Source organism: Poecilia reticulata, linkage group LG11 (genome assembly GCF_000633615.1).
Source record: "Poecilia reticulata strain Guanapo linkage group LG11, Guppy_female_1.0+MT, whole genome shotgun sequence".
Taxonomy (NCBI): Eukaryota; Metazoa; Chordata; class Actinopteri; order Cyprinodontiformes; family Poeciliidae; genus Poecilia; species Poecilia reticulata.
The window spans coordinates 22,751,975-22,768,057 of NC_024341.1; the positions used below are offsets into that span (position 1 = coordinate 22,751,975).

General features: G+C 34.7%; 2 protein-coding genes across 4 annotated transcripts in view; one reads left to right on the forward strand and one right to left on the reverse strand.

Moving 5' to 3' along the window:
- The window catches only part of LOC103472826 (collagen alpha-1(XIV) chain-like), a 111,136-nt gene extending 108,542 nt beyond the window's left edge, over positions 1-2,594 (forward strand). For 2 of the 3 annotated variants that reach the window (XM_017307590.1, XM_017307592.1), the window contains 4 exons: positions 677-835; positions 1,348-1,425; positions 1,975-2,061; positions 2,442-2,594. In XM_017307590.1, the coding sequence (XP_017163079.1) occupies positions 677-835; positions 1,348-1,425; positions 1,975-2,061; positions 2,442-2,579 (462 nt within the window). In that variant the 3' untranslated portion in view covers positions 2,580-2,594. The remainder of the gene's footprint in view (positions 1-676; positions 836-1,347; positions 1,426-1,974; positions 2,062-2,441) is intronic. The other variant, XM_017307591.1, reaches the window with a different exon arrangement.
- A 4,093-nt stretch (positions 2,595-6,687) lies between these two features.
- LOC103472825 (CD209 antigen-like protein E) lies at positions 6,688-15,467 on the reverse strand. Its single transcript, XM_008422666.2, has 6 exons — positions 15,182-15,467; positions 13,692-13,808; positions 9,446-9,493; positions 9,107-9,211; positions 8,736-8,878; positions 6,688-6,816 (listed from the first exon to the last, which is right to left on the reverse strand). Exons 1-6 carry the CDS (start codon positions 15,417-15,419, stop codon positions 6,688-6,690), a joined length of 780 nt encoding a protein of 259 aa, XP_008420888.1. The 5' UTR covers positions 15,420-15,467.
- Positions 15,468-16,083: the final 616 nt, after the last annotated feature.

Sequence of the window (16,083 nt, forward strand, 5' to 3'; positions counted from 1 at the left end):
ACCCCAGGTTGGCGAAGTGTCACATTTCTGAAGCAGAGGGACTTTTCAGCTCAACACACAAACATCTGCTTCTGAGAACAATACCAGCATCTGTAGTTTAAAAAAGAAATGTTAACATTTCGCAAAGTAAGTTATGACAGTCTGCATATGGTCAGCAAAACTGAGTGATCCTCCTACATTTATTACATCTGTGAAAGGTTGGGAGTATCTGTCCATTTTTTTCTCTATTCTTTTTCTTTCCCTTTTTAGTATGTAAAATATTAAATTATTCATTTATGTTGGTAGAATCTTTTCATGCACTGATATTGTTTTGAATCCCAGATTCACATCCAGTCCAGGTTCTGGTAAATGCATTCAGTTKTATATACAAATAACTATTTCCCCCAAATATGTAGATTTTATTTCATTTCAAGGTTGTTCCTGCAAAAWTGTCCAAGAAACTGGATTCATTTACAGCTGCACACAAGTAGAGGGCGCTCTTCTCCTGCTATTTAAACAGCTCCCCTTTCTCTTCGGCTCATSGTYTTTCCTAATGTTACATTTGATCAGCATCTTGTCTGTGGTGACTGCTATGATTAATAATCATGGCATAAAGTTCAGATCCTATAGCAGTACAGTGCTACAAGGTTTCTCCTRAGACTTTATGAAGTTCTGTTTTATTTCTGGTTTAATGCAGCTGCACATTGCAATCAGCAAGACGAGCGCCAAAGTGTTCATCGACTGCAAAATGGTGACAGAGAAGTTCATCAACGCAGCAGGAAACATCACCACAGACGGAGTGGAAGTTCTGGGCAGGATGGTTCGCTCCCGAGAGAACAAGGACAACTCTGCACCGGTAGAAAGAGCGTTCACACATGCAGCACTGCACCACTGGAWTCCTCTTTACTCTATCCAGATCAGATCATTATTGATTGTTATTGATTACCGAAGCAACTACATTCTCACTCTAATATGTTGCAAACTAAAGTGTTGAGTTTTTAGACACTCCATGGTCACAGAGTCTGATTTGATTCCCAGCAGGTCTAGGATGTTGAGTCCGATTCAGACCCATCTGATTGGCCGGATCAAGAAGGCATCTTATGGGACATTTATTAATGACACATTTTGATAGCTCATACTGAATTTCCTCTTTTGATCTCATGTGTTTAAATATCTGGTTTTAACTTTTTCCATATTTTTCTGTTAAAAACAATTTATTTGATGGTTGTAATTAATTCTTCTGTTTTTTGGTTGGCAATCAGGTTAAATTTCATTACATTTCTGTTATGCCTGTCAGTAAAACTTAAATGAACTTTTAGTTGCATTTTGATACATTCAGACTTGTATCCTGTGTTGCTTTTTCTGCAGTTCCAGCTCCAGAACTTTGACATTATTTGCAGCACATCCTGGGCCAACAGAGACAAGTGCTGTGAACTGCCTGGTCTGGTGAGGACACATTTTAAAGCTGTTTGACATTTACATTTTTGATTTTGCTWCTTTGTCAAAATTAGATACTACTAAGTCAGTTTCATCGCCCATGTTTTTTTATTTATTTTACATATAAAAGTTTTTTTTTCACATTTTCTAAAAGTTGGCTTCTGCTATGAAGCAGAATGTTAGACATGATGCCCTTTATGTTTTCACTTAACTTCAGTGAAATACTTTTTTCCAGCTAATAGCTTATCAGAGAAAAGTCAMGACTGAGGTCAGTCATAACAGGTGTTGTAAGTGAATTATAGTTCATAAACCTTTAAACTTTCAATGCGTTTGATTTTATTGATTTACTATAAAACTAGGCCAGAGAAAAGTTGCAAAAAAAGTTTCTATTGTAGCTCAGATGGAGATTATTTTATAGATTTATACACTATGTTCATTTATTAGTTTATGTTTAAAGTCAAACCTTTACTTTGCTTGATTTTATCATATTTAAACCCTTTTGTCATCACATTAAGTTTCTTTTTTCTTTGTCATTTGCATAACATTATCATCATCCAGAGGAAGGAGGTAGACTGTCCAGCCTTACCCAAAGCCTGCACCTGCACACAGGACAGCAAAGGTCCAGCTGGTCCTCCCGGAGTGCCTGTGAGCAACTTATTATGTTTATCCTGRTTATCTATTAGAATTAATGCAGCTTTGTTCCTAAAAAAAAAAAAAAAAAATAGAAGAAAACCCTGCATGTGATTTCAGTATGTTACACAGATTAAAAGAAGAACTTTCAAGATGCCCAATGTTCACTTGGCAAATTGAGATCATATCATATATACTCATCCATCCAGTCAAAYGATCTTTAATTTGCAGCTCAATTTGCTTTGGCTTCATTATTTCACTTGTTCTCTTTCAGCTGTTTCTCAACTTTATTGTGGAGTCAATTTTTTTATTCCATTCAGACACATAAAACATGTTTAAGTCCTAAATGTTGTTGATCTTGCATATGTAATTACAATGTTTTTGGTTTCTAACAGGGCGGTCCTGGAATCAGAGGGGCCAGAGGTGATCGTGGAGAGCCGGGTCCAGTGGTAAGTTGTACTGCTTTACTCTTTTTAAAGCCACCGCTGTGTGGAAAGGGTGATGAAATCTKTATCATTCTGAATGAAACTTAAAACCAGGTGTAATTTTAGAATAAATAAATAAATAAATACAGACCTCATTGGTTAAGCTGTAGTTTCTACTGAGTCGTGATGGTTAATTGTGAGCTGAAAAAATGTTGCTTAGTGAATTGTGTGTAATTTCATTTGCACAGGTAAGTCTTGTAAAGAACGCTCCTTATCCATGGCTTCACACTCTCACCATTTTAACACGTTGAAAGCAACAAACCATGCATGAATGGGTTTTTCAGTCGCCCTTATTTATGTTTTAGTCCAGACGTAGACATTTAAATACATTGCAGGAAAACAATGCCTGCATTTCAAGCTTAACTGAATATGTCAAAACTATTTTTCTCATTTCAAGATTTGTGAAAGATTTTATTTCCAAGAGCTCARTGTTTCCGTTTTGTTTTAATTTTTCTCTGTCCTTCAAGCGTATCCTTTATTCTGTGATTTTGGCTGAGTATTTTGTAGCTGCTCTGTTGTTGAATGCACCAYTTCTARAGAATAACCCAATTTGGTTAAAAAGTTAAGATRGCTACAAGTATATTTTTGTTTATCAGGTGACTGTGTATGTAATGTGTCTGAATGTTTGATGCAYAGAGAGTTATACCTGCTTTTCTCTTGGTTGTTTGACCTGGTAGTGRCTAAAGGACCAACTAACTCAGATTCAGCTTGTTTATTTTTGTTGTTGTTGTTTTTTAAGATTGTAAAGTTAATTCTATGTTATTGGCGATATTAACCTTTCCTAATTCAAATTGGTGATTTTTATTCTTGTATCCACATAATGTGAGTTGTGGTGTAAATACCYTAATATTCWGTTYTGAAGTATAAGKRATTAATTATGAAAGATTAATTATTTTTGCCTTAATGGGCAGGATACTGAGTTCTGGTCATGTCTTGTTGATGTGCTTATGGCCTAAAATAATTAGATAGAAAGTTATTTCTAAGGTCCAGTTCAGTTCCCTTTGTGACGAGTTTTAGCAGGAAACTTCACATCTTAGTAGTTTAATAATAGACAAATAATTTGAGAAGTGCTCCTTCTGCAAACTCAACAAATGAAAATAAGATGTAAGAGGAACCTAAGACATGCACTTTCTTACTAAGACTTTCTTACTTACTCTTTCTTTGGATTACTATATAATCCGATGGTCTGTAATCTTTAAATAATCTCATTACATGATTCTGTGTTTACCTCAAGGATTTTATTCTAACAGTAAATCCAGACAATGATGGCTGCATACTGGTTTACAATWGGTGGGGAAGACAAAACATCTATAAATCTATTGGCAAACAACCCGTGACACCCACTAAAGTAGCACAAACAGCATGTTAGAATGTTAAAATGAACTAAAACAATCAACTCTGGACCTAATTAACTCTAAAATGAAAAAAAAAAATTACAAGTCCATCACATGTTATGACTGTATAAATATGTATAATAGACATAACTGTCAGATGAACAGAGATGATTTACAGTTTTTTTGTTTTTTTTTACTTTTTCTCTATGTGGTGATAATTACATTATTACTGCTGCAGATGTTTTAGGAAGTGTTAGCAGGACAGTAGCTAGACATACGATTCATGCAAAGGCCTTAACAAGTACACCACAGATCAACATGTCTGTTTAAAACAGGAAATTACAAATTAGCTGTTAATTTATTATCTATAGTCTTGTAAAATGAACTTARCATCAATTTTATGTTAAAATCTCATAAAAAYAGAAGGGCTTTTTTTCTTGATGARWCAAACATGTGGGAATCTGGGGAAAAAGCTTTATTTTYATTAAAGATGTCCTTATTTRTTTAATGACTGCACATAGATTATGCAACATGGATAAAGAAAGGAAAATTAAATCCCTTTTACATTTACAATTTTAGAATATGGTTTATTTTATGTGTCTATGTTGAAACTTTACAGTTCATTCTTAAATTTGTCAAAATATTAAACTTACTACAATGACAAAGCTTTGCAAAGCAAATGGCACCACATCAAAGCAGATCATTTAAAAGCTACCACCTGAATTTATTTTTCTATTACTATTTTCCAGTAAACGTTGATTTTCTCTTTGCCACACTGACCAAATTCACCAGAAAAAATATTTATATGATTTCCATGCATCTGTGAGTTTAACAATAAAGAAAAATAGTTAAGAACTTATAACTAAACTCAGTCTGTTAAAAATACTCCACAGATCAAACATCACCTGTTATCATTTGGTTACATCATGCCTCTGCATAAACCTTAGAAACAAACTTTAAGCAATGAGCTGTGACTCAAAAATCCTAAACATCATTTTTTTTAAATAAGGTGGTAGTTACTTTCTCTGGTTTGACACTTTATTTTTCACAAATCCAGTTCTTGTTATAAAATGCATGTTTCCATTTCCCTTCAGAATCGCAGCATACTCCATATGCCTGGTACTGGTAATATTTTGGCCATCCTGTTCCCCAAAACCTGTGGGGGAAAATACAACTTTATTAAACATGACTCATTTACTGCCAGAAATCAATATATTTTTCCTTTTTATGTCTAATTATTATTCTCTTTTTTTGCATGCACTGGGAGAGCTGGAGGAGGAAGAGGTTTATTTTATCTGCACATTCTCATATACTCTCTGTATTCTTCTTAGTGTATTTATCTTGGCTGTCTTATTTCCTGGAAATGTCTATGCTTTTAAAAGTCTTAAAGGTTTTCAGACATAAAAAATTTCAGCTGCTGTGACTGGTAGTGAAGGATATTTTAGTGACTTTAATTATTTTAACTACCTTATAAAACAGTGTTTTTTATTATCTTTAACTTCTTCCTGCTTTGTTTTTGTTTCTTCTGAGTTGTTTCCTGCCTTTGCTTCCCTCATTGTTGGAGCCTAATAAGAATTAGATGCATTTATTTTTTGCTAAATTAATTTCCACAGACTTAAAGCCATATGAATGGTAGATCTATTTATTTATTTATGTATGTATTTATTTATTTGTTTTGCTTAGACCCTCCTCCTCGTCAGTCAGGCTCCGGCAGTGATTAACAGGCAGAAGCAGCTGTTGGGGCTGATCTGATTGTTTGGTGAAGGAGTGAGGAGTGAAATGGTTTTTGTACCGCAAATTAATGATTTATTTGAAGTCAACTCGGAGATTTTTTTTGTTTTGTTTTGTTATTTTTTGTAAGTAAAAGAAACTCCTTTGAAACAGGAAAAGTCTCCGCGAGTGCTTTTTTATTGTTTTTGAGTGAGTCGAAAACCTCCTCCTGAGGAACTACTCTGGCATTTTTGTTTTCTGGAACTTTTTGTGATGCAAGAGTGGCCATAACACGCATTATCTGGTAGTTGTTACTAAAATGATCTTCAATTTGCTCAGGATACAGTTTTTTTCTGGATTTGTTATTGCCAGATTCTGGTATTTATTTATTTCTGTTTATTTCAGTCTTTACTCACATTTGCTTAATTATTGATTTGTCCTGGTTTGGTTTTGTCTGCCTTTGGTTTTCCCGTCGACTTTGCTTGTATTTTGCTTCTTTTCCACTAAGTTTCTAGTTTCTACAATCAGCTCAATAATTACTTCACCTCTCCTCCTTCATCATTAATTCAGTTTACCTCAATTAGTGTTGAATGATTTGCAGGAAAGTTTGGTTTTGGATTTCCTCTTCTAAGTTATCCCAAACTCTAAACATCATGGTTTTAAATCTGTTATGTACTTCATAGCAGATATAGGAACAAACTGACTAAACTGGAAAGTATAAACAACTGAAATGACTTTTCTTTCTTTGTCTTCTTCAAAGTTAGCAATAGTTTGTCAAAGGCATTGTACCATTTCCACAGAGTGAATCCAAGTAGCTGCTCATTCAATTTTTTTTTATGACTTTTTTTTCACATTTAAAGTTGCATTACGTAGAAATATTTATATGCATTTTAAATCATCACTTAGCCAACAAATATGCTTTTGGAGTGCAAATGTAAAACTAAATATATATAAAAAAAGGAAAACACTATTTTGCTGTGGAGCCCCAGTGGGTAACCTTGTCACCACTGTGGCACTAACAAATAAGTTCAATGTAATGTGGGTCCACATTAAGAATTCCTTATGTATATGGAATTCTTGAAAGGTCATTTTTAAGATTTTTGAAATTAAACTCACGGTTGTGTCAGTGGTGATCCATCCACCCATTTCCAGTCATACGTCCAGCTCCCATGTAACAACTTTGGAGTGCCTTCAAGACCGATCCAAGATTCTTCATTTTTATTAAACTGTTTTATAAATACCTAGTTGAAGGAAAATAAGACATGTTTTCTTTAAAATGGCATACGTATGTTGATATCATAAAAAGATTGTGCATTTAAAATGAATCTAACATAACAGCACTTTATTTCACAATAGTAAAAATCCATGCTTTTATAACTCATTTCAATTAAAGCAAAAACTTCATTGTTCTTTAAATTTAGATTTCTTTCAAATAATTTCAGATGGTCAGGTTTTAATAAACATTTTTATTTAGTGGGTACAACTTATTAGACCATTTTCTATACAAACCACATCATCTAATGAAAAAAAACAACTAATTGTAATACTTTTCAATGTGGGAATGATGCATTGTTCAGAAACAGTGCTAAAATATGCCCAGGATATTTGAGAAGTGTAACACAGGAATAATAGTGGTCTGATCAACCCATAGAGGCCAAATCCAGTTCTCCAGAGCTGCTATCCTGCAACTTTTATGCATTCTCAGATTAACCTGAATCATATGAATAGCTCATTGCTAGACCTCTGCAGAGCTGAATGACATGTTGTGAGGAAGTTCATCCATTTGATTCAGGCATGTTTAAGAAGGATGCATCTAAAGTTTGATGATAACAGCAGCTCATGAGAACTGCAGCTGGACAACCTGATCTAAATGCTTTATGTTCCTCATTCTGCCTACTTCGTGTAACCTTTCATTCTTGTTACATCGGGGGGAAAGTCTGTTTGTGGAACTATAGATGACAGAAATAGACAGTCTGTTCTGACTTCTCAGAACTCAGAAGTTGCTCATCCTTGTAATCCATCTACAAAAACTAGCCACAAGTTAGATTTGCATCAAAAAAAAAAAACAAAACAAAAAAATTAGACCAAGAATGACAGATGAAAATATGAAGGAAAACAGTAAGTAGAAAGTTTTTTGCTTACTTTTTTCACTTCTAAAGAAAACACATGTTTGATATAGCTTTGAATCATCACTTTGTAAGATAAACAATCTTTCCACAAAAGAAAGTTCACCCAAACTCATCTTAAGGAGAGAAATCTTGTCCTAGAGACATTACCATGAATTAGTGGTTTATTGAGGTAAACTCAGGTTCACTTGGACAGTTCAGTACATTAAAGATTGTTCTGCTCCCATCTGAGTCAAACATTGTTTCTGAAACAATCAATGTTCTGAAAAAGTTAAGCATGGTGGTGCATGAACACCCTCTGCTTTTGTTTTTTCTCCTCACCAATGTCACCAATGTTATCTGAATTTTACCATAAATCTTTGTCAAACATGGACTGATTCATCTTTTGTTTGTTCATTACTAAAGCTGAAGATGATAAATTAATGGTAATTAACATGCCTCTTCCCCCTTTTGAACATGTCTCCTTGTCATATGYCAAGAGTGTTTAGAGTGTGCAGAGCAAATCATACTCTCCAGACTAATTCAGGTTCTCTGAAWGMTTAAAATCACAAATCTAGATCATGTGTTCTGTAAATTCTGGAAGGCAGAAAATTATCATMTATATCTCTGCCTTCTGGAATAAAAYGTTTTTCTTTCTTAAATAATTTAGAACAAAGATTTATAACAGCTGTWTTGTTCCACAGAGATTAACAAAAACAACTTACTCTGATATCCAACAGATAAGATATGTATCATTTAATGCAATGACACTGAAAAGATAAAATAGTTTCTTCATTCTTTAATAATTTGGATGCAGTGATTATTTTGTTGTTTTGTGACCAGCTTTCTTTGTGTCATATCAATGAAATTTGTCATTTTATTTAATCTTCACCTGTTTTACATAAAAGTAGGGTTTTATTGTATTGTTGAATTATGTTTCATTAGGAATTTTAATWGTTCAAACAATGCTTTTAGAAAACAGCTCACATAATATTAGATCAGACAGCAAGATGGTAAATTCATATCAAAGATCACACAGATATGAACAGACTCACCTGTTCAGCTTCACTGTTTATTATCACCAGATCAGCTCCTTGTTGCTGACAGTATGTCCTGCTATCAGACCAAGTCGTTTTGTCCTTGCTTTTAAAGTAACAGCTGCATCCAAACCTGGTCCATCCATCTGGGCACTGCTTTCCTTTATACAAGGTCAGAGTTTTAATAAGCWTTATGTTAAATGTATCAGTCAACATTTGCTAAATCATATATTCCAACAACATTGTTTTTTTTTTCTTTAGATTATTCCTAGCAACTTTCTTTTTTTCAGTGTTTTGTATTCTGACTAACAAAACAAATTAAATTGGGAAAAATCCAAACTATGATTCTGGGTTGTAATACATATTTTTTATTTCCACTTTTTTCTTACTTGTAATCGTTTTGTTCAATCTGTTTACTTGATCAATCAGTTGACTGTGTTTTTTGTTGAGTATTTCGTAGCTGTTCTGTAGCTGACTGTAGTTGGCTGCCATTTCTAAAGAACAACATGGTTAATAAGTGAAGCAAAAAACAATTTAACAATTGTGAATATACTGGTTAAATATGAAATAAGCCCTACCTAAAAGTGTGGCTTGTAACTGTAGCTTGTAATTGTCTCYAATGTCTTAAAAATAACATTTGTTAATTGATTAACAGAAGCCAAAAAAACCAAAATGAACATTTAATGGGTCATTATTTATTTGGTGTTTATGTATGAAATGTCTCTTACCTGAAAGACGACTGTGGTTGTTCTTCAGTTTGATGATTTCCAGAGTGACTAAAGAATGAATGAAACAAAACTATTAAATCAGCAGTTTTAAAATAGCTTTTGAATGTATGAATGAATTTTACCATTCTTATTCCCAGCTGGTGATCAGGTAAATTTCCAGTTTTTAATGATGTGTCAAGCAAGATTTTTCCTACTAATACAGTGAAATGAGGAAGCATCTTTCATAATGATTACAGCAATTCAATGCAATGGACTGTCCACTCTCCCTGAGGGCTTATTCAGGAGGAGGGATTYGGTGTGTTTGTSTGTTTCCTTTGTGAGTTTGGGTTCTGTTAGAGAGAGGATCTACTGGCTCCGTCTGCCTACACGCCTAAGGATAATCACCTCATAGGAGACTAAGGAATATAAGAAACCGCAGGACCATCACTAGTTGACCATTMTGACAGCCTCTAGCCCTCCTGCAACCTCTTGTGGCTTTATGAAAAACCTTGATTTTCAACYGACTTTGTTTTCAAGTGATCYCAAGTTCTCTCCACTTCCAAGCATCTCAAGATCCGWCTGTGGAACAAGTTGCTCACTTGTTTCCTACATGTCTGATGCTCTCAGATACCTGTCCAGACTCGCATCCACTTTGGATCCTCAGATTCACCAGCATTCCCAGAACTCACCTCTGGAACATCTCATTGCTCCTCATTCCACACCAGAACCTGAATTGTCCGTCCAACACCTACATTCAGCTTCAAGCCACAGTTAACCACCAGTCTTACCTGCCACTCTTGCATTTTTTCATTTTTGAACGCAGAATAACTTACCCCTCTGCTGTTCAGAAAATCCTGAACCTGATCTGTCCAGAATGGCTTCAGTCTTAACTAAACCTTCTCRTGCTGTCACCAGTCTCCATGGTTTGATTGTGCAAGTAGGTCAGGAAATTACCAACCACCGTTGCTGCAAAGTTAGTGGCTCGATGCAGTTGGTTGGTTTCCTTAGATGAAAAACTTTTCACTAATTGACATAGTAAATTCACTGCATCGTTCTATAACTAGAATCTAATTTGAATGCATGGAACTGACTTTGAATSTGATTGAGCTGAATGTCATTTTCATGTAACTGGACTTGCTTATCAGTAAAGTGCCTTGAAATAACTTTTGTGAATCTGTGCTATATAAATAAGCTGAAGTGAATTAAGTTCAACCTATTTATTTGTTTTTCAAAGAACCGGTTCAAAATTTAACAACCAATGGAAACAAGTTACGTTGCAAATTCTATARTCTAAGTGAGGTAAATCTTTTAATGCCTTGTTTCTGTTTCTATTCACTTAGATGCTCTTTTCTTTCACTCAACAATCTAAAATTAAACAGACTAAAGACACCTAAACCATGGCTTTATTTTTTTTTCTTTCATATAAAACCCAGGTTATACAAGTAAAACCTGAGCTTTTTAATAGACATACATTTAATTGTGGTAAAGTTGCTGGTGAAAGTGAAATCTGGTCACTCTTTGGTGAGCCTCACCACATGCAGCACTTAAAACAGCTGATGATCTTGAATGTCGTTGAGTCAAAGCAAATTTACAGAACTTCTTTTGAGTCTGAGGATAATCATGACTTTTCTGTGCTCTTTGCAAACACCATAAAGCATTTTACCCACTGCTTTTCCTGACTGTCCCATACCTGTGGTCACTGCTACAAGKAACTCATCTGCTCTGCATGTTTCCACTGAATCTGTAGAAATTTCAAATGGACGTTTCTGTACCTCTAGCATTAATTTCACCCATTGAAAATAAGAAGCAAATATTCTGCAGAGAACTCAGCAGATACTAATGTCTGTTCACGAGGGACTTGATGTTTGCACTACAGTATCTTGGTACCCTAAACTGCTATGTTGGATTATTTTTGTACAAATGAATTACTTCTCTGCCAACCTATGTAAGGTTGCAGACCTTACATAGAACGTGGACATTCTTACAGATTGTTAATTTTATAGAAGAGTCTTAATCCAGTAAAGATTCCTCATATTTTGGAAACCTAGTAAATGATGCCAATCATGGAACTTTAATTAMAATTTATACTATTTATTTTCCTCAATCGGCTAAAAATCACCTCTGAGTTTTATTCTAACAGTAAATTTAAATAAGTGATAACTGAATATTTGTTTTCTACTGATGGAAAATTAAAAAAAAGCAATAAATCTACAAATTGCCAATAACCACTGGAACAACACAAACAGCCTTTTAGCAGGTGCTAAACAGGTGTTAAATAAAAACAGTCAATTTTAAAGCTATTATCACTGAAAACAAACAAACTCACAAGTGAACCACGTTACGCTGTACAAATGTCTGTAGCGATATATAACTGTCAGATCAACAGAGCGCTTCTTCATGAAAATTGTAATATAAATACTTTATACATATGTTAATCTGGATTGTGATCAGAATACATTTAGAATATCAGTTTTGAGGTGTTAGTTTTTCTTACAGTACACAGTCAGACTGATGATCCCAGCTAATACCAACATGTACAGCACCATTCTGCTCAGTGTTGTAAATCTAGCAGACACTTTGTTGGATGCAGGTTGATTTTCAATCTGTTTTCCTACAGAACCAAAGTTAAGAGAGAATAATTAACTTTAGTTGAACACATAAAYTCAAAATGACTCAAATGAGCTGCTGTCCTGTTTGTCTCTTTATCTTTACTTACCTCCTCCTAACTGAGAATCGCCCATCATGTCATTTATATAATTATAGATATGAACCTTCTTCTCYTCCCWCTCTGCTGTTTCTTCTTGCTTTGCTTTGCTGTATSTGACTCTTTGGATTAAATCTGGAGTGGACTTAATATCTGAGAACATCCTGACAAAATAAAACGGCTGAAGAGATGCTGAACTTTGCTCTCCACTTAGTGAACAGGCTTTACTCAGAAAGAAACGTTGCTTCTAGCAGTGCGGTTAGAGCCAYCATTTCCTGTCCTTCTGATTTCAGAAAACAAAAAAGAACTTTGATGTTGAAGCATCTAAAGAAAGAGGCATCATTGGAGTCTTTTATTTTATTATAAATAAACATTGCAAATAACTAAAATAGAAAAATCCTATTTGATATTTTTAATTCTGTGGCCACATTTCTAAAATACTTATCCCTTCATTACCATATTGTTTTTTCTTACACACTGTAAAGAAAAAGTTGTTGTTTGTGGAAGTTTTTTTTCTTTTGAGCTCGGTGTTTGCAGGAAGGGCAGCCWAACCCTTCATGCAAAGAGCTCAACAAGTACACCACAAATTAGCATATCTATTTCAGACAGGAGATGAACCTTAAGCTGGTCAACTGTTCTTTATAGCCTTATAAGGAAACGGAAATAACATTTTTCTTATGTTAGAATCGGTCTCATCAAACAAATGGGCTTTTGTTTWGTTGAGCTTTATGTTTGACTAATAAAGCTGTTAGATTCTCAATAATCATAGGAATAGTTCATTTAATGATTTGATAAAAGCTTGTGTATGATAAACAGTCCTAATGTACCAACTGCTATTAGTCGTTGGTAGACAGGGAGTCTGGAAAATGATTAATATTCCTGTTTTGTTTTCTTTTATAAAAAAGTGTACTGTCAAAACTGGAGTGATTCATTGCTGAATCAAACAGAAATCRTARTAGCTGGAGAATATTTCTAGATTATTATTTTTTTATTTGTATTTTGTACTTTTTAAATKTCCCAACAGTATCTTCTGTCATATCTGTCCCTCCTTCCCAAACAGTCACCGYAGACAAACGGTKCCAGTTTGCACTCTTTTTATAAACACGTTAAAAGTTGCAAAAACAGCCGTTACAGTCTGGTTCAGGTTCAGCAAGTCACATTGCAGGTGCTAAGTCATTGCATATAAATATCCTCCTCCCAGTATTKTGCAKGTTCTGATGATCAGCTTATGTTTTGTATATTCACAAATTTATTGTGTCTGTTATTCTCCTAAGTTTGCTGAATCTTGGTTGCATGTTATCAAGTTTGCCTCTATTTTTGCTCGTGCAAACCTTTAGGACATGAGGCCTGTTGTGTCTGGAGACCCAGCAAAAACAAATGCTCTTGCACATTTTTGTTGATTTTCTGCTGATGCAAAATGTCGGCAGCTTCATGTCCGACTAAATTACCTTGTTGCAGTATAAACTGTAGGCTTATGTGAACTAATTAATTACGAAGCAAATGGCATTTTATCTGCATTTTGACTGAATTACATCTTGTATTGGTGTGTTTCACTTTTCTTACAGCATATGGTCAGGCTGATGATGGCAACTGACATTACAATCCATGGCAGCATTTTGCAGAGTTTTGCTCTTCTGGAAGARGTTTTCTTCACAGCTGGTTGTCTTTGTGTCTGTTGGCCTGCAGAGGAAAAAATAGGGAGGAAATTAGCATTGAAATTGATCAGGGAGTRAAACGAACTTTATGTTTTCATATTTGTGTATCTGGTTTAAATAATATGTTTAAATATATTATGTAGTATTAGGTCTTAAATTTCTTCTTAAGGCTCATTTAGACCAATGGACGTTTAGGGCATAAACGGCCCTAAACGTAAGCTAATGTCTAGATTAGCTCTGTGGTTTAATCGAGTCCTCACCACAGCTAAGAGCATCACTTTATTTATCATTTCCACCAGGAAAAAGAAATCAGCAATCAGGTTTCCTCTGAAAACCTTGAGCTTTTCAGAGGAAGCGTATTGAAGCAATAGATGCTATAAAATTTGCTGATAGACAACTCTGCTGACTTAGGACTTGATATGTGAATCATCTTGGATTGAATATCCCTCCATGATTCCTCTAGATTCTGGAATATTCATTTTCAAATGAATGTAAAATAATCTTTTGTCTGAAGGGAGATCTTTGCACCAGTGAGCAACAATCAAATTCTTTTTCTCTTTAGTCCAGTTAAGATTCCTCTGAACTTGTTTCTGATTCAGGCTTAGACAACAAACATGACAGTYGTAGACCTTTTACAACTAGATTCCTCTATGTGTGCTGCCTCTTGAAGCATTGAGTCCAGCTTTATGAATCACCCTCAAACTATTCAACAGGCTTTGCTTCCCATTCCTCTCCAGGCTGTTTCCCCTGTTTCTTCTGCTCCTCGTTCCTCCACAGTTTGTCCTGGTTCTGAAATGTGCGTCTATATTCCTGGCTGGTGCTGTGCGATCAGGCGGCTTTTTCTGTTTGAGGTGCTTTCTGCTTATGAAGGGAGGAGGTGACAGTCTGCTGGACAGCCATCAAGTCAGTAGTGGTCTCCATAAATTTGTTTGCCATAACAGGATTTGTATCGATTGAAAATAAAATTTCTATCAGTCTTGTGTTTCCATTAGCATAAGCTAATTCAGAAAATTGACAGAATGCTTGACATGTGTTGTTCTGTGTGTAGTGAATCTAGACAAACTCAGCTTTGCCTWTTGAGTTAAATTACCAAAACATGATGTTTTTATAGTGTTAAAACTTTTCGTGATGCTCCTCTGCAAAGGCAATTTAYTAGCTCTATATCAACTATGAGGCTATGTGGGCTAATCTAGACATCAACATCACTAAGAGCAACGATTATTTGATGCACATAATCTGGATTTGACACAATAACACATTTAGATGTTTATCCTAAAACAAACATGGAGAAGAAGAGACGGTACGTGCTTAAATCTGTGTTTTAGTGCTTAAAAAGTAACCAACATTCAGGACCTCAAAGAAGCCAAAGAAAAGTCACATGTTTTAAAGTTTGCTTACCTTCTTCCTGTGGCTGAGAAACATAGTAGTAATCAGCAACGTCTTCTGCAGACTGGTAGATATTTACCTCCTTGTCCTCCCAGTCTGTTCTGTTCTCTTGYTCATTTCTGGTATATCTCACCTTCTKGGAYARCTGTACTTTGGCGTAAATATCGGAGGACATTTTGATACAGCTGAGTGCTGGACTTGATTCCTCTGTTTGTATTTTGTGAAGTTCAAAYCTATWCTTGTATATCATGCAGCATCAAAATCTGGCTGTCAGAACTACTGCTGYTGCTAATTTTGACCATCCTGCCATCTGGTTTCAGAAGAAAGAAAATGAGGAAGTGGCTTTGCTTAAAGACACACACACATTTAGACCAGAAGGTTATTTGCATTTGAAGCCCATACCATGAATTTGTTTTTATCATTGTTTTTTTGTTTTTTTTGTAAAACAGATAAACTAGCCCAAAAAGACTTTGTTTTTAGGAATAGTTTTCTCTTTTGTATTTCATTGATGGTGTATTGAGGAATGTTTGAACTTCTCACAAAACCACACAAACGCATGCCCAGCAGATTAGCATTTTTCCACAGAAAATGTTTTACTGTAAGTTCTGCTTTTTCTAAAGAAGAAACCAAAAGTGTTTCCCTCTGWGYTCTCATTATTGAGAAACATAAACCATGACGGATAATATTTTAGGATTTTAGAATTTTCAAACAAGATATTAAACCATTCTGTCATGTGCATCAGACCATCTTTACAAATGGCATACATTTACTGCTTTGTTTAGTTAGATTTCAAATGAACCTAATGTTATGRAAACCTTTTAATAGCTTTTGTGGTTTGTGGTGTTCATTGGAATCATCATTCARATACCTTCAGTTTTAATTATTGAAATTTATATTAATTTATAGTCTTAAAA